This window comes from Squalius cephalus, assembly GCF_949319135.1.
Source record: "Squalius cephalus genome assembly, chromosome: 23".
NCBI classification, from domain to species: domain Eukaryota; kingdom Metazoa; phylum Chordata; class Actinopteri; order Cypriniformes; family Leuciscidae; genus Squalius; species Squalius cephalus.
The window spans coordinates 31,074,064-31,092,927 of record NC_137144.1 but is presented as its reverse complement, the minus strand read 5'-3'; the positions used below and the strand labels follow the sequence as shown (position 1 = coordinate 31,092,927).

Here is an 18,864-nt window from a genome sequence, read left to right as displayed (position 1 = left end):
CAAAAACCAAACACGGCCTCTTATTACGCCATCCTGGCAGCACAGGGGGATCCACTCTTAATCCCAAAGCTCCAATTCTTCCTCTCCATTGCAAGAAGTTTCAACCCCTTTCTCCAAAAATACCAGACAGATGAGCCTGTGTTGCCATTTTTGGCAAAAGATTTAACTCAGCTTCTCTTGGTGAGTATCACTGTAAAGGTTTTGATTAACTCATTTGAACGTAAACCTGTATTAATTGATGGAATGGCTTGGTAACTATCTGCTTGTTGTCATCATCAGAGTTTACTGAGGCGCTTCATCAGAAGGGAGCTCATTCAAGACCTAACCCCCCTGCAGCTCATTAAATTGGACATCTCTGATGAGAAGAACTGGATCTCCCTCAAAAGGGTAGACATAGGCTTGGGGGCTGAATCTTCCATCAAGGTAATTTCATTGTTGTTTATTTGTTTTACACAATCACACTAATTACACAATCACAATTACATACAATTTGTTCACTATGAATATTATGATTATTATTAATATTATACAAACATTTCCTTTCAAAGAAAACATTGACATGGGTGTTCCTTAAATTAATAAATAATTATTATATTAATGAATTATTAAATTAATAATGTTCCTTAATAGGCACTCCTGGGCAAACCAGGAACCAAGATAGGGGAACTCTCCGTACTCAGCCTGAGAAGAGAGTGTTTGCAGAGTCTGATTCGAATCATAAAGAAACTGCAAGAAAGGTCCCCGTTGAAATTCCCCATTGTTAGGCAGATTGCCTGCCTGGATCCCACAAAGATGGTCAAAGATCCAGAGTGGTGCATCGTACAGATGAAGGCATTAGTACAAACTTTCATCCAGGGACAGCAGCTGGCAGGTGGCATTGCAGCTGGTAAGAAAATATTGTACAGGGACAGTAGAGCTGGATAGGTTATTTAAATGGAGTAAGGACTTGTGCTCATTTGTGGTTTTCTGCCTTTTTAATAGAGGTTTGAAAATGTCAATGATCAGTTTGTAATTTAGGCAAGACCTTTGTGTCCCTAGGTTGAGAACCACTGCTTTAGATACTGTTGTGTATCTATGATGAACTGTATGTACTTTTGTTGAATGGATGATGACGCAGTTGACTGGTATGTGTTAATTTAAAAAATGTATTTAAATGTTCCTTTCAATGCTGCAGGTGATGTCATCATTCAGCAGTTCACTTCCTTGCTCTCGGATGTGGGCAGAGAAGAAGAGTTTGTTTCCTTCCAACCCCTGAGGCAGCGTCTGGATGTCTTTCTCCACTCCAAACTCTGCACGTCCCACCCTGACCTGCTCAAGTTCTGTCAAAGTGCTCTCCTCCTGTCCCATGGACAAGCCACAGTGGAGAGAGGCTTCTCAGTTAATAAGGAGGTTGAAACATGCAACCTTCGCGAGGAATCTCTCGAAGCCCTCAGGTTAATCTGTGATAAAGTAATTGTCTGTGGTGGCGTTCTGAAAGTTCCTCTGACCAAGGAGCTCTTGACATCTGCTGCTTCAGCAAGGTCACAATACAGGCTGTACCTTGATAGTGAGCGGAAAAAAAAGGAGAGTGCCACACAAGAGCTGAAGAGGAAAGCAGCAGAGAAGGAGCTGGAGGACCTCCGGAACCAGCAGCAGGTACTCGGTAGTGTGTGCCATTCACTTGAGAATGAAGCCGACAAGTGTGCAGAGATGGCTGAGGGAAAGGCAGGAACCAAGATGGCTGAGCTCATCACAAAATCGAACTCTCTTCGAAGAAGGCACAAGGACAAAAAAGCAGAACTTCTCCAAGTGGAAAAATTGATCGAAGAAAAGGCCGCACAGCTGAGGCACTTGTGATCCTGCCTTAGCAACTTTTATGTTTGTTGTTAATTCAATTAATTGTTTATGCTCTCTCTCAATCTCTCTTTCTCTCTCTCTCTCTCTCTCTCTCTCTCTCTCTCTCTCTCTCTCTCTCTCTCTCTGTTGGACAGTGCTTGGCTTGTGTCCAGTGTTGAAGTTATTTGTTTATTAATGAAATACTGTTATTATAGTGTACAATTGTACAATTATTATTACACTATTATTACTATTATTATTGAGTAAATCCTATGGACCAAGGCCTGTTGTGATGTCTTGATTAATCCAAGTCCTATGGTAGAGTTCCCTCTTACTTGAATGTAGCTCACTCACTTGCCCTAACACACATGCACACTCACATACACCTACAGAACCTCTCCTGACTTTCTCTTTCTCGCTCTCTCTGGTTCTCTATCTCTCCCTCCCAGTGTTGAAATTAAGTTATAATTGCCTCATTAAATTGTGATTAAATATGTTATTAATTCATTTTGGAAAGATATTTCATGTCTTTACTTGTCACTTTACTTAACACTTAACACTGCTACAGTTGAAGTTTGAAGCCGTGTTGGTAGTAAAAATATTGTGATGGTAGTAAAATAGGTAGTAAAAAGGTAGTAAATTCAATTTAAGAATCTCTGTATAAACCCTGAAACAATATTACCCTGGTCAATTGAAAAGAAAATATGTTCTAAAAGATTTCAGTGATGATGAAGCCAAAAAAATAAGAAAGCGCTACTTATCTTACCCAATCCTCCCCAAGGCCAAAGAAGTGACGTTTAAAATCTTGAATGATATTTATCCGTCTAATTGTTTTTTACATGAAAGATTTAACTGGGAAAACAATTCTTGTGGATTTTCTGAAAAAGAAATTGAAACTGTAGAACATATCTTCTTTTACTGTGAATTTGTACAAGAATTTTGGCTTACATTTCAAAGTTGGTTGCAATCTAAAGAGATATTGTTTCAGCCTTTAAATGTGAATTCAATTAAAGTTGGAGTCTTTCTGAGTGATAAATACTCCGATTTTTTGATTAACAATTTGATTGCTTTAGGTAAACACTTTATTCACAGATGCAAGTATTTAAAAATCAAACCCCATGTCAATGGATGGAAGAATGACTTAAAGCTATTTGTGAAGTCTCTTCATTGGATGATGGACAAAAATGCCCTAAAACTCCTTTCTGTTTTGGATATGTTTAAATTATTGGACTAAGACCCTCGCCCCATTTTTTATTTTATTTTATTTTATTTTATTATATTTTTTTTGTATTTTTATGTTCTTATATGTGATATCAACACGATCATAATTGTATAATTATTCATTTCTGCCTTAAATGTTTGTACTTGAAATTTGTATATTAAAAAAAAAAAAAAAAAAAAAAAAAAAAATTAGGTGAGGAAGCACTAGAGATTTATAACACTTTTGAAATAGCAAAAGAAGCACCAGAAGAAGTGACTGTAGATAAAATTTTGGAAGCTTTCAGAAACTACTGCACACCTAAAAAGAATGTGGTGTTTGAGAGACATCAGTTCTGGACATGCATCATGCAAGAGCCGATGCAGATTGATAAGTTTGTTACTGAACTCAGACAAAAAAGCAAAAATTGTGAATTTGGTGCGTCTGAGGACGATATGATAAGAGACAAAATTGTCTTTAGTGTGACAGACAAAAGTGTGACAGAAAAACTGCCACTAGAACAACTACACCAGACGAATGCCACAACTTACATACACATCCACAACATAACACTGCCCTCTAGCGGGACCTTGATGTAACTAGCATCAATACTCACAGACTTGAGTTACTTTAATTACCTATATGCAGCCGCATATACTACAGAAATTACAATTTCAATGCTGGAAACTATGGTGTCTCAAAATAAAACAGTATAATTTAATTAATTATCTTAAAAAAAATATTTAGCTTTTTTTCCTTAATTTTAATCAGCTTATTCGGTTCCTCAATTTAAGCCTCAAAACTGCAAGTTTCCTTAAAAAAATTGGGAAAATGTTTATCTTGTTTTTATTTATTTATTTATCCGTCTTTTCATGCTGGCTGCTGACGCAATCTTCAAAATCTTTCTCTTATGAAGGACTGTTTATGATAATATTGAATGGACTGATCCTCATACTTATTAGATAAAGACTTAGGCTAGGTCAGGTCTTCTCAATTACATTTAATAAAGACAAAGCTCTTGTTTTGTTGAATCTTGCGATCTACTGCCTGGCACAGGAAGGCATCTCCACCCCCTGATCCCTAAACCCACCCCTAAACCTACTAATCTCCACCCCTTAGATCTGGATCCAGCTCCGCCCCCTGGATCTCGTGTACTGCAGTGAGGGGAAGGGGAACTGTTATCAGTCACGTGATTTCTGGTAAGTCTGCATGAAAAGAGTAAAAACGAAAGTCTCCGAGTCAGAGCCAGAGCCAAGAGCTGTTTAAGAGACATTCTTAAAATGTCACAGGAGAAACGATATAAGATATCGGACTTCATCCTCGGCATTAAGCTCGTGAAAAAGTGCAACGATATCGGTGAGTTTGAATAAAGCTTGAAATATTTGAAGAAAGTAGTCTAACTTTACCACTAACCGAACTGATCGTAAGACAAAACATACGACGACAAATTACACAATAGCGCTAAAATCACAGTTAAATGGGTTAACTTTATGCTTCTTATTGAATGACCTGACATGTTAAATCCAGCCTTATTAACGTTTTTTTTTTTTCATATTCTTATGCTACTGTGATCAAGTTGGTTTGACGTTGGATGTTCAACAGATATCCAGTCGCGAACATTTCTATATATTATTAGTGAATTATTTAGTTTGTAAAATGTTTGAAATGTTTTGATCCTTCTCAATGTCTTGTAACGCATATAAGCTAGGTTTTAGTGAGTGACACGCCTCGAGACCAGGGACCGTCTACAAAGTCTGGTTGGTAGGCTACATTCACTCAGCCTGCAGAATAAAACATTTAAATAAAATATATTGTAAACAAAAACAGCAGTAGACAAAAGAAGAGATTGGAATAAAAATAATAAATGTAGTTAAATAACGTGACTAGAATAGTATTTTAATCCTGGTCTTTGCCTTTAGTGCATTAGTGAATTTTTGAGTTTTGAGTCCGGATTGCCACAGGAAAGAAGCTGTCCTTTAGTCTTGTGGTCCTTGTTCTTAAGGATCTGTACTGTCTGCCCGAGGGCAAAAGATTAAACAACAAGTGCCCTGGATGTGATATGTCCTTGGTGATGTTATTGGCCTTTTGAGAGACAGTGGGAGCAAGCCAGTGTTGCCAGATTGGGACGGTGATTTCCAGCCCAAAAGCTCACCAAAATCCGCCCACTACAAGAAAAAAACTCCCAAAATTTTACTGCCAAAATAATATGATATAATTTCATATCATTACCGTCATTCAAGGTTGATAAGCACAACTTGTATCTCCTTAAAACAAAATAACAATGCTAAAATAATCCAAAAAAAAAAAATTCCAGGAAAACAGATCAAAACAGGGCAATAATTAAGAAGAATTAGCCAATATGACTAAAATGTCCAGATGGACACTGTCAAAACGGCAATCAAGAAATGAACCGATGACTTTAACCCTCGGTAGAACACATTGCAGAACATAACGCAGAATTTAGCAGTCAAAACTGATTCATCGTTGTTTCAAACCTTTTTCAGCAGCTGTCAGGGTCGAGTATAGTGCAGTCTGGACGGTGTAAAAGTTGCCGATGTCTGGTAAAGTTAGGCTAGTGTGCACATGGCCATGGACATATTTCACGTCCCATATTTGATTTCATTTCAAGTCATTCAACAGTGCTCTACTCTCAGAGTTATAGTCACCATCGATATCTCCCACCACGTGTAGCCTACGTTTTTAGAGTTGCTCACTATCTCACTCTTTACTGTGATACAACTTACTGTTTAGTAGGCTATATCACTTTGGCATTAGCGATCACTTGAATATACAGCTACAACTCATTCGCATCTGCCTGCTGATCGCTGATTGGCTAAAAGTGCGTGCTCGTCGGTGATGTCAACACCAATGCCAGCTGACTCTGCATGGGCGTGTGTGTACAGTAATTAGTCGGGGAGCCAAAGTCTCAAAAATGGGTTGAACCTGACATGGTCTGTCATACTTTTTATTTGTGTTTTTTCTGTTAACTTTGACCCTAAGAACCAATAATTGGAGGGTCTGCTCTGCTGGAAATATCGCGAAAAAAAATTGTGGCCATTTTAGTGTATGCACCCTTTATTTTCTATCAGAAAAATGTGAAAAATGATCAAGTTGATTAAGTTTTTGATCAAGTTTTTCTCAAATCCTCAGTGGGTTTGGTAGGCTGTCAATAAATGCATTCCAGATACAAAGAACACATTTGCTGACAACATCCACTGAAAAAATAACTCTTAAAACACATTTCTACATGATTTTGCATCAATTTAATGCAAAAAATTAGGCGTTTTCTCACTTTTTTCCAATATTTTCATCTTTACTTCATTGGCAATCAACTATTCCCCCAAGTTATGACATCAGTCAATATGTCATTCTTTTCACCAAACAGTATACTCATTCCACAGAAAAAATCATAAAAATCCAACCAAAATCAATGGATCTGTGATGATTTCACTAATAGTTGATCAGCAGGCTCAGAACCTCAATAGAATTGTAGGCTACTCTCAAAATTCCGAAAGACATGTAGTCCATGAGCCAGGGGGGTTGATCGGTATCATCGGGGGGGAAAAATGCTATCATTGTTATTTGGCAAGGTATACACCCCTAGTATTAGAAAAATCACGATAGCAGTGCAGGGGTGGTAGCGAAATCACTTTTTTCAGTTCATGAAGTTACTAACCCCCTAAGATAAATTCCGTTTTTGAAATCTGGTGTATATCTGGTTTAGGCTCATGCTAGGGATATTGTCAATATTCTATAATATGGTGCTTGGTATTGCTGGAAAGGGGACCTTTTAGGCTTTCATTTAAGCCCAGTACTGAATCTGTCCGACAAACACAGAGGTCACATGACTTCTTTAAACCAGAAATAACACACATTTTTTCACAATTTCCACCTAAACTGTATGCTTTATTTTATCCCTGTGGCATGAAAGAACACCACGGACACAAAAGTCAACAACTTCAATACTCAAGGCACTCTGATGACTCAGAAAATGTATAATATACCCATACTATTTATTTGTGAGAGCCTTAAATTAGACTTCTGCAGCCAGCACAAGTCTTCAAAATAGAATAGAGCCAATAGAATGGACAAATAGAATACCCTATCAGTCCAGGGCCAAATGTTGTAATAAAAACACTTGTAATTGGTGTAACAAAATGTTTCTATTATGTATTTTGATATTCACCCACTTTCAGTTAGAATGTCAGAAAGTAGCTCATGCACTGAATGTTGATGAATTTTGACAAGGTTTTGTCAGTTTTGTGAAAAGATTGTTGGAATCAATCGCTGTAAAAACCTATTATTGTCTATCCATTCTAAAAGTCCATCTATCCATTATAAAAGTCCATCTATCCATCATAAAAGTGCATCTGTCCATTATAAAAGTCCATCTATCCATCATAAAAGTGCATCTATCCATTATAAAAGTCAATCTATCCATTCTAAAAGTCCATCTATCCATTATAAAAGTCCATCTATCCATCATAAAAGTGCATCTGTCCATCATAAAAGTGCATCTGTCCATTATAAAAGTCCATCTATCCATCATAAAAGTGCATCTATCCATTATAAAAGTGCATCTGTCCATTATAAAAGTGCATCTGTCCATTATAAAAGTCCATCTATCCATCATAAAAGTGCATCTATCCATTATAAAAGTGCATCTGTCCATCATAAAAGTCCATCTATCCATTATAAAAGTGCATCTGTCCATCATAAAAGTGCATCTATCCATTATAAAAGTGCATCTGTCCATCATAAAAGTGCATCTATCCATTATAAAAGTCCATCTATCCATTATAAAAGTCCATCTATCCATCATAAAAGTGCATCTATCCATTATAAAAGTGCATCTGTCCATTATAAAAGTGCATCTGTCCATCATAAAAGTCCATCTATCCATTATAAAAGTCCATCTATCCATCATAAAAGTGCATCTATCCATTATAAAAGTGCATCTGTCCATTATAAAAGTGCATCTGTCCATCATAAAAGTCCATCTATCCATTATAAAAGTGCATCTGTCCATCATAAAAGTCCATCTATCCATTATAAAAGTGCATCTGTCCATCATAAAAGTCCATCTATCCATTATAAAAGTGCATCTGTCCATCATAAAAGTGCATCTATCCATTATAAAAGTGCATCTGTCCATCATAAAAGTGCATCTATCCATTATAAAAGTCCATCTATCCATTATAAAAGTGCATCTGTCCATCATAAAAGTGCATCTATCCATTATAAAAGTGCATCTGTCCATTATAAAAGTGCATCTGTCCATCATAAAAGTCCATCTATCCATTATAAAAGTGCATCTGTCCATCATAAAAGTGCATCTATCCATCATAAAAGTGCATCTGTCCATCATAAAAGTGCATCTATCCATTATAAAAGTGCATCTATCCATTATAAAAGTGCATCTATCCATCATAAAAGTGCATCTATCCATTATAAAAGTGCATCTGTCCATTCTAAAAGTCCATCTCTCCATCAAAAAAGTCCATCTCTCCATCATAAAAGTCCATCTATCCATTCTAAAAGTCCATCTCTCCATTATAAAAGTGCATCTATCCATCATAAAAGTGCAATTATCCATTATAAAAGTGCATCTGTCCATCATAAAAGTCCATCTCTCCATCATAAAAGTCCATCTCTCCATCATAAAAGTCCATCTATCCATCATAAAAGTCCATCTATCCATTCTATAAGTCCATCTCTCCATTATAAAAGTGCATCTATCCATCATAAAAGTGCATTTATCCATTATAAAAGTCCATCTATCCATCATAAAAGTGCATCTATCCATTATAAAAGTGCATCTGTCCATTATAAAAGTCCATCTCTCCATCAAAAAAGTCCATCTCTCATCAAAAAAGTCCATCTCTCCATCAAAAAAGTCCATCTCTCCATCATAAAAGTGCATCTATCCATCATAAAAGTCCATCTATCCATTATAAAAGTGCATCTGTCCATCATAAAAGTGCATTTATCCATTATAAAAGTTCATCTATCCATCATAAAAGTGCATCTGTCCATCATAAAAGTCCATCTATCCATTATAAAAGTGCATCTGTCCATCATAAAAGTGCATCTATCCATCATAAAAGTGCATCTGTCCATCATAAAAGTCCATCTATCCATTATAAAAGTGCATCTGTCCATCATAAAAGTGCATCTATCCATCATAAAAGTGCATCTGTCCATCATAAAAGTGCATCTATCCATTATAAAAGTGCATCTATCCATTATAAAAGTGCATCTATCCATCATAAAAGTGCATCTATCCATTATAAAAGTGCATCTGTCCATTATAAAAGTCCATCTCTCCATCAAAAAAGTCCATCTCTCCATCATAAAAGTCCATCTATCCATTCTAAAAGTCCATCTCTCCATCAAAAAAGTCCATCTCTCCATCATAAAAGTCCATCTATCCATTCTAAAAGTCCATCTCTCCATTATAAAAGTGCATCTATCCATCATAAAAGTGCAATTATCCATTATAAAAGTGCATCTGTCCATCATAAAAGTCCATCTCTCCATCATAAAAGTCCATCTCTCCATCATAAAAGTCCATCTATCCATCATAAAAGTCCATCTATCCATTCTATAAGTCCATCTCTCCATTATAAAAGTGCATCTATCCATCATAAAAGTGCATTTATCCATTATAAAAGTCCATCTATCCATCATAAAAGTGCATCTATCCATTATAAAAGTGCATCTGTCCATTATAAAAGTCCATCTCTCCATCAAAAAAGTCCATCTCTCATCAAAAAAGTCCATCTCTCCATCAAAAAAGTCCATCTCTCCATCATAAAAGTGCATCTATCCATCATAAAAGTCCATCTATCCATTATAAAAGTGCATCTGTCCATCATAAAAGTGCATTTATCCATTATAAAAGTTCATCTCTCCATCAAAAAAGTCCATCTCTCCATCATAAAAGTCCATCTATCCATTCTAAAAGTCCATCTCTCCATTATAAAAGTGCATCTATCCATCATAAAAGTGCAATTATCCATTATAAAAGTGCATCTGTCCATCATAAAAGTCCATCTCTCCATCATAAAAGTCCATCTCTCCATCATAAAAGTCCATCTATCCATCATAAAAGTCCATCTATCCATTCTATAAGTCCATCTCTCCATTATAAAAGTGCATCTATCCATCATAAAAGTGCATTTATCCATTATAAAAGTCCATCTATCCATCATAAAAGTGCATCTATCCATCATAATAGTGCATCTATCCATTATAAAAGTCCATCTCTCCATCAAAAAAGTCCATCTCTCATCAAAAAAGTCCATCTCTCCATCAAAAAAGTCCATCTCTCCATCATAAAAGTGCATCTATCCATCATAAAAGTCCATCTATCCATTATAAAAGTGCATCTGTCCATCATAAAAGTGCATTTATCCATTATAAAAGTTCATCTATCCATCATAAAAGTGCATCTGTCCATCATAAAAGTGCATCTGTCCATCATAAAAGTGCATTTATCCATTATAAAAGTTCATCTATCCATCATAAAAGTGCATCTGTCCATCATAAAAGTGCATTTAGGCCATCCTTAAAAATATTTTGGTTTGCAGTAACAGCAAAAAAAAAAAGAAAAAAGGGGTCGGTAGGTAGGTATATATTTTTTTATATATAAAAAAAATAATATAAAAAAGTATATTTTTTTTATTAAAAAAAAAATCGGGGTCGGAGGGGGAGGGGAGACAGTGAACGAACATTTTTCACCGATGTCTAGGGGCTGTTTACACCAGGCCACTTCATGCGTTTTCTCAGATCGGATTGCAATCTGATTTATCAAAACGATTCCATTTACACCTGGTTACATAGGCTAAATGTGTGTGTTTTTTGCGGATATAAATCCGATCTTCAATTCCCGCTATATGCAGATTTAGGAGTGCACGTCACCGAAAGCAACAGTTATGAGACGCATTATTTTATTGATCATCAGCTAAAATGTCTGAATCAAAGCCCGCAATAAGAGAAAGCGGAAACAGCCCTGGTAAGATCATTTTGTTTCTTTACATTTAATGAAGATGATTGTGTGTTAAGCGTCTGCGACTTACTTTCACTTTGATTTGCGATAGCACGTTGATGCTCAGCTTCATCTGCGGCGATGCGTGTTGCAGTAGCGTCGTCATATCTGACTAAAACATGACATATAGCCTATAACACGCTCTCACATGTTTATTTTTTAATAAACCATATTCAACAACATATAAAAATGAAATAATCTTTAGAGTAAAGCCGCAGCCATCATCACCAAGCGCGAACCATTGACAGTGAATGAAACGAAGCGAACTTTGCCTGCAGGCCGTATGTGATGCGTAAACCAATGGTGTAAACATAATCATAGATGACGCGCCACGGGTTTTTATTTAAAAGAAAGAACGTAGCTTATGTTTGTATGTAGGTCTAGGCAATTTATATTCACAATACTTAATAACTATTATTTTATTGCATTTGTATTAGTTGTTTGAAGAGTTAAAAAAAAAATCGGTCGGTCTTAACGCAAGTTTACAACCGGCAAGTCGGTCGGACTAAAAGGGAAAAAAAATAAATAATTGGGTCGGTGCTAAATTGACGGTCGGTCGGGTTACGGCAAACAAGAATATTTTTAAGGATGGCCTTATCCATCATAAAAGTGCATTTATCCATTATAAAAGTGCATCTGTCCATTATAAAAGTGCATCTCTCCATCATAAAAGTGCATCTATCCATCATAAAAGTGCATTTATCCATTATAAAAGTGCATCTATCCATCATAAAAGTGCATTTATCCATTATAAAAGTGCATCTATCCATTATAAAAGTCCATCTCTCCATCATAAAAGTCCATCTATCCATTATAAAAGTCCATCTATCCATTATAAAAGTGCATATATCCATCATAAAAGTCCATCTCTCCATCATAAAAGTCCATCTATCCATTATAAAAGTGCATCTATCCATTATAAAAGTCCATCTATCCATTATAAAAGTCCATCTATCCATTATAAAAGTGCATCTATCCATTATAAAAGTCCATCTATCCATTATAAAAGTGCATCTATCCATTATAAAAGTCCATCTCTCCATCATAAAAGTCCATCTCTCCATCATAAAAGTCCATCTCTACATCATAAAAGTGCATTTATCCATTATAAAAGTCCATCTCTCCATCATAAAAGTCCATCTCTCCATCATAAAAGTGCATTTATCCATTATAAAAGTGCATCTATCCATCATAAAAGTGCATTTATCCATTATAAAAGTGCATATATCCATCATAAAAGTCCATCTCTCCATCATAAAAGTGCATATATCCATTATAAAAGTCCATCTATCCATTATAAAAGTCCATCTATCCATTATAAAAGTGCATATATCCATCATAAAAGTCCATCTCTCCATCATAAAAGTCCATCTATCCATTATAAAAGTGCATCTATCCATTATAAAAGTCCATCTATCCATTATAAAAGTGCATCTCTCCATCATAAAAGTCCATCTCTCCATCATAAAAGTCCATCTCTCCATCATAAAAGTGCATTTATCCATTATAAAAGTCCATCTCCATCATAAAAGTCCATCTCTCCATCATAAAAGTCCATCTATCCATTATAAAAGTGCATATATCCATCATAAAAGTCCATCTCTCCATCATAAAAGTCCATCTATCCATTATAAAAGTGCATCTATCCATTATAAAAGTCCATCTATCCATTATAAAAGTGCATCTCTCCATCATAAAAGTCCATCTCTCCATCATAAAAGTCCATCTCTCCATCATAAAAGTGCATTTATCCATTATAAAAGTCCATCTCCATCATAAAAGTCCATCTCTCCATCATAAAAGTGCATTTATCCATTATAAAAGTCCATCTCTCCATCATAAAAGTCCATCTCTCCATCATAAAAGTGCATATATCCATTATAAAAGTCCATCTATCCATTATAAAAGTCCATCTATCCATTATAAAAGTGCATATATCCATTATAAAAGTGCATCTGTCCATCATAAAAGTCCATCTCTCCATCATAAAAGTCCATCTATCCATTATAAAAGTCCATCTATCCATTATAAAAGTGCATCTATCCATTATAAAAGTCCATCTCTCCATCATAAAAGTCCATCCATCATAAAAGTGCATCTATCAATCATAAAAGTGCATCTATCCATTATAAAAGTGCATCTATCCATCATAAAAGTGCATCTATCAATCATAAAAGTGCATCTATCCATCATAAAAGTGCATCTATCCATCATAAAAGTCAATCTATCCATCATAAAAGTGCATCTATCCATTATAAAAGTCAATCTATCCATTATAAAAGTCCATCTCTCCATCATAAAAGTCCATCTATCCATCATAAAAGTGCATCTATCTATTATAAAAGTCCATCTATCCATTATAAAAGTGCATCTATCCATCATAAAAGTGCATCTATCCATCATACAAGTGCATCTATCCATCATAAAAGTGCATCTATCCATTATAAAAGTGCATCTATCCATTATAAAAGTCCATCTCTCCATCATAAAAGTCCATCCATCATAAAAGTGCATCTATCCATCATAAAAGTGCATCTATCCATCATAAAAGTGCATCTATCAATCATAAAAGTGCATCTATCCATCATAAAAGTGCATCTATCCATCATAAAAGTCAATCTATCCATCATAAAAGTGCATCTATCCATTATAAAAGTCAATCTATCCATTATAAAAGTCCATCTCTCCATCATAAAAGTCCATCTATCCATCATAAAAGTGCATCTATCTATTATAAAAGTCCATCTATCCATTAAAAAAGTGCATCTATCCATCATAAAAGTGCATCTATCCATCATACAAGTGCATCTATCCATCATAAAAGTGCATCTATCCATTATAAAAGTGCATCTATCCATTATAAAAGTCAATCTATCCATTATAAAAGTCCATCTCTCCATCATAAAAGTCCATCTATCCATTATAAAAGTGCATCTATCCATCATAAAAGTGCATCTCTCCATCATAAAAGTGCATCTATCCATCATAAAAGTGCATCTATCCATCATAAAAGTGCATCTATCCATTATAAAAGTGCATCTATCCATTATAAAAGTCAATCTATCCATTATAAAAGTCCATCTCTCCATCATAAAAGTCCATCTATCCATCATAAAAGTGCATCTATCCATCATAAAAGTGCATCTATCCATTATAAAAGTGCATCTATCCATTATAAAAGTCAATCTATCCATTATAAAAGTCCATCTCTCCATCATAAAAGTCCATCTATCCATTATAAAAGTGCATCTATCCATCATAAAAGTGCATCTCTCCATCATAAAAGTGCATCTATCCATCATAAAAGTGCATCTATCCATTATAAAAGTGCATCTATCCATTATAAAAGTCAATCTATCCATTATAAAAGTGCATATATCCATTATAAAAGTCCATCTCGCCATTTTAAAAGTGCATCTGTCCATCATAATAGTGCAGCTCTCCATTATAAAAGTGCATCTGTCCATCATAATAGTGCATCTCTCCATCATAAAAGTCCATCTCTCCATTATAAAAGTGCATCTATCCATTATAAAAGTCAATCTATCCATTATAAAAGTCCATCTCTCCATCATAAAAGTGCATATATCCATTATAAAAGTGCATCTATCTATTATAAAAGTGCATCTATCCATTATAAAAGTCCATCTATCCATTATAAAAGTGCATATATCCATTATAAAAGTGCATCTATCTATTATAAAAGTGCATCTATCCATTATAAAAGTGCATCTGTCCATTATAAAAGTCCATCTATCCATTATAAAAGTGCATCTATCCATCATAAAAGTCCATCTCTCATCATAAAAGCCCATCTATCTATTATAAAAGTCCATCTACCCATCATAAAAGTGCATCTGTCCATTATAAAAGTGAATCTCTTCATCATAAAAGTGCATCTCTTCATGTTCATTTTATGAAGTATGCTTAAGTAATTTTCAAGTATATTTTTAAGTATACTTTATGTAGTAAGTATACTAATATCAATGTGTACTTGTAGTAAAATTGTGTACTATTTTAATACTGCTTGGGACTAAATTGGCTCACTTTTCGTATTTTTAGTATTTGTAAGAGTAGTAAACTAAGTACACAACTAGGTTTCTCATTTGTAATGCATCTGTACTACAAGTGAACTTATAAGTATACTAGTAGTTTACTGTTTTAATACAAGTAGTAAAATTTTTAGTTTATGAAAGTACACACTGATGTGTACTCTCAGTAAACTACTAGTTTCGTAGTTTATACTGCAAGTGTACTTGTAAGTTTTCTTTAAGTAAACATAACATTATACTTTGCACTTAACATGTAACATTATTATTTTTGCACTTGAAAAATACCTTTAACTGTACTTTAATTTTAAAAACATGTTATTAGCTTCATGCATCCTTTTTTAATCTTAACACTTGAATGTCAGTAAGTTTCATAAAGAAAGGCAACATTTTAAACAAAAAAGTAGAATTAGAGTAAATTGATATACATGACCAGTAGACTAGCCTCCACAAAAATTCAGATATGCAGAATTAGAAACATATCTGTTATATATCAATTTTCTAATCAATATTTTCAAACAATGTAAGTTTCATAAGACTGTATGTATATGAAAAAACTATGTAAAAAAGTATATTTAATTGACTACTCAATCAAAAGAGTTAACACAACTACAAGACAAGTATACTTTGAATTCTTAATTATTCTTTTAAGTATATCTGGATCAAAAGATTGAGTTCAAGTACAGGCCAAATATACCTGGGCCCGTATTCATAAAGAATCTTAATGCTAAGAGTAGCTCCTAGTGACAAAATTCTAAAATTCTTAGAAATGTGTCCGTTTACTCTTAAAATTAAAGAAAACATTCCAGTAAAGAAAAAAGTACTTCAGAAAGCATCTTAACCCTTAAAAGAGGTCTTAAGGTCAGAATTGTTAGGAGTACGGACGAGGACTTTTAAGAGGCTGAAGAGTTTCTTCAGCAGAGGAGATCATGGCAGAAAGAAGGAGGAGAAGAAATCTGTTGCAGACAATGGATGACAGTGAGTTAATAAGACGCTATAGATTAGATCATGCAGGGATCATGTTTGTGACTGATCTTAGAGACGCGCTAACATCTCCGACACAGCGCAGAAATGCAATAGCGCCAGAAATGAAAGTAATCACTACATTACGATATTTGGCAACTGGGAAAATGCAACAGTGCAGCAGTGTGTAATGTACACAGTCACATGTAATTTCAAAGTGGAGGCTTAGAATAGACCCTATACTTAAAATCACTCTTTTTTTCCTTCTTGGACAACCAGCCAATCACAGTCTTCAAAAGATTGTGTCATACATAGCAACGGGGTCAGCCCCGCCTCCTCACTAAGATGAAAGTTTTTGTCTTTTCCTTGCTCAGAGTTGTTCTCAGATCGGTCCCGAATCGCTCTTAAGCTAAGACTCCTACGTAAAAGTTTTTAAAGGAGAACTCCGGTCAATTTTAACATTGAGCTCATTTTTTTTGTAAATTTGGAGTGCTGTCAATACAGAGAACAACGACAAAAATCGGTGTTGCCTATACCGTGTTATCCTCTTTTTAAAATTTGCACCCTGTTGATTTCAATAGGGCAAGTTTTAAACCTGCTTTTAGCCTCTTAACATCCTTGATGTGTCATTACAAGTGCACAGCCAATGTGAGTGATTCCTTCAGAGAGAACACGGGTGAATCTGACGGCAGTAGATGTGAAAGATATGGATAAAAATGATAATAATTCAGCCAGCGCTCACATGGCTGTGCACTTGTAATGACACATCAAGGATGTTAAGAGGCTAAAAGCAGGTTTAAAACTTGCCCCATTTAAGTCAACAGGGTGCACATTTTAAAAAGAGGATAACACGGTGTAGGCAACACCGATTTTTGTCGTTGTTCTCTGTACTGACAGCACTCCAAATGTACAAAAAAATGAGCTCAATGTTAAAATTGACCGGAGTTCTCCTTTAAGCTAAATTAAGAGTTTTCGGAGAGGATTCTTAGAATCTTTATGAATGCGGGCCCTGGACTTTTCTCTCAGTATAAATCAAGTACACTGAAGTGTAATTTTAAGTATATTTCTGAGAAGTACATAAAATGTAGACTGAAAGTATACTTTCTTATTTTAAGTTTAAAAAAAGTATACTAAGTGTGAAAAACACCAAGCTTACATTAGCTACTGCTACTATTCCCCACCAATTCACAATCACAAGAGAAAAAGTATTTTGTACTTACATTTAATACCCCTGGAACTCAATGGAAGTTGATTGAAGATGGTATAGTTGGTAGTGTTGTTATAACCAGTCAACTGAACCAACAATCTTTTCACAAAACTGACAAAACCTCGTCAAACTGTCAAAATTCATCAACATTCAGTGCATGAGCTGCTTTCTGACATTCTAACTGAAAGTGGGTGAATATCAAAATACATGATAGAAACATTTTGTTACACCAATTACAAGTGTTTTTATTACAACATTTGGCCCTGGACTAGTCCATTCTATTGGCTCTATTCTATTTTGATAAAAAAAAAGTGTGTTATTTCTGGTTTAAAGAAGTCATGTGACCTCTGTGTTTGTCAGACAGATTCAGTACTGGGCTTAAATGAAAGCCTAAAAGGTCCCCTTTCCAGCAATACCAATCACCATATTATAGAATATTGACAATATCCCTAGCATGAGCCTAAACCAGATATACACCAGATTTCAAAAACGGAATTTATCTTAGGGGGTTAGTAACTTCATGAGCTGAAAAAAGTGATTTCGCTACCACCCCTGCACTGCTATCGTGATTTTTCTAATACTAGGGGTGTATACCTTGCCAAATAACAATGATAGCATTTTTCCCCCCCGATGATACCGATCAACCCCCCTGGCTCATGGACTACATGTCTTTCGGAATTTTGAGAGTAGCCTACAATTCTATTGAGGTTCTGAGCCTGCTGATCAACTATTAGTGAAATCATCACAGATCCATTGATTTTGGTTGGATTTTTATGATTTTTTCTGTGGAATGAGTATACTGTTTGGTGAAAAGAATGACATATTGACTGATGTCATAACTTGGGGGAATAGTTGATTGCCAATGAAGTAAAGATGAAAATATTGGAAAAAAGTGAGAAAACGCCTAATTTTTTGCATTAAATTGATGCAAAATCATGTAGAAATGTGTTTTAAGAGTTATTTTTTCAGTGGATGTTGTCAGCAAATGTGTTCTTTGTATCTGGAATGCATTTATTGACAGCCTACCAAACCCACTGAGGATTTGAGAAAAACTTGATCAAAAACTTAATCAACTTGATCATTTTTCACATTTTTCTGATAAAAAATAAAGGGTGCATACACTAAAATGGCCACAATTTTTTTTCGCGATATTTCCAGCAGAGCAGACCCTCCAATTATTGGTTCTTAGGGTCAAAGTTAACAGAAAAAACACAAATAAAAAGTATGACAGACCATGTCAGGTTCAACCCATTTTATTGAGCTTTTGAGACTCATGACTAAATGTCATGATGACTGATTTTATGGACTACATGCACACTTTAGTTTAGTTTTTTAACCAATTAGACTTTAAAATGTAGATGTTTGAAAACCGCCGAACTTACCCCAAACCAGCCCAAATTTTGTCCACCCGCCCAAACCCTTTTTTACCCGCACAATCAAATTCAAAACCGCCCAATCTGGCAACACTGGAGCAAGCAATGCCTTCCAGGGAGAGTAGCTGACAGCCACTGATTTTTTTTTTTCTTTTTTTTTTTTGGGCTGTATTAATTATCCTTTGGAGGGCTGCCTTATCTGCTGCAGT

General features: G+C 35.1%; 1 protein-coding gene across 1 annotated transcript in view; it reads left to right on the top strand.

Moving 5' to 3' along the window:
- The first annotated feature begins 4,206 nt into the window (after positions 1–4,206).
- Positions 4,207–18,864, top strand: part of LOC307151544 (E3 ubiquitin-protein ligase RNF19B-like) — a 57,090-nt gene continuing 42,432 nt past the window's right edge. The window contains exon 1 of the mRNA XM_079859646.1: positions 4,207–4,369. Within this exon, the coding sequence (XP_079715772.1) occupies positions 4,294–4,369 (76 nt within the window). The 5' untranslated portion in view covers positions 4,207–4,293. The remainder of the gene's footprint in view (positions 4,370–18,864) is intronic.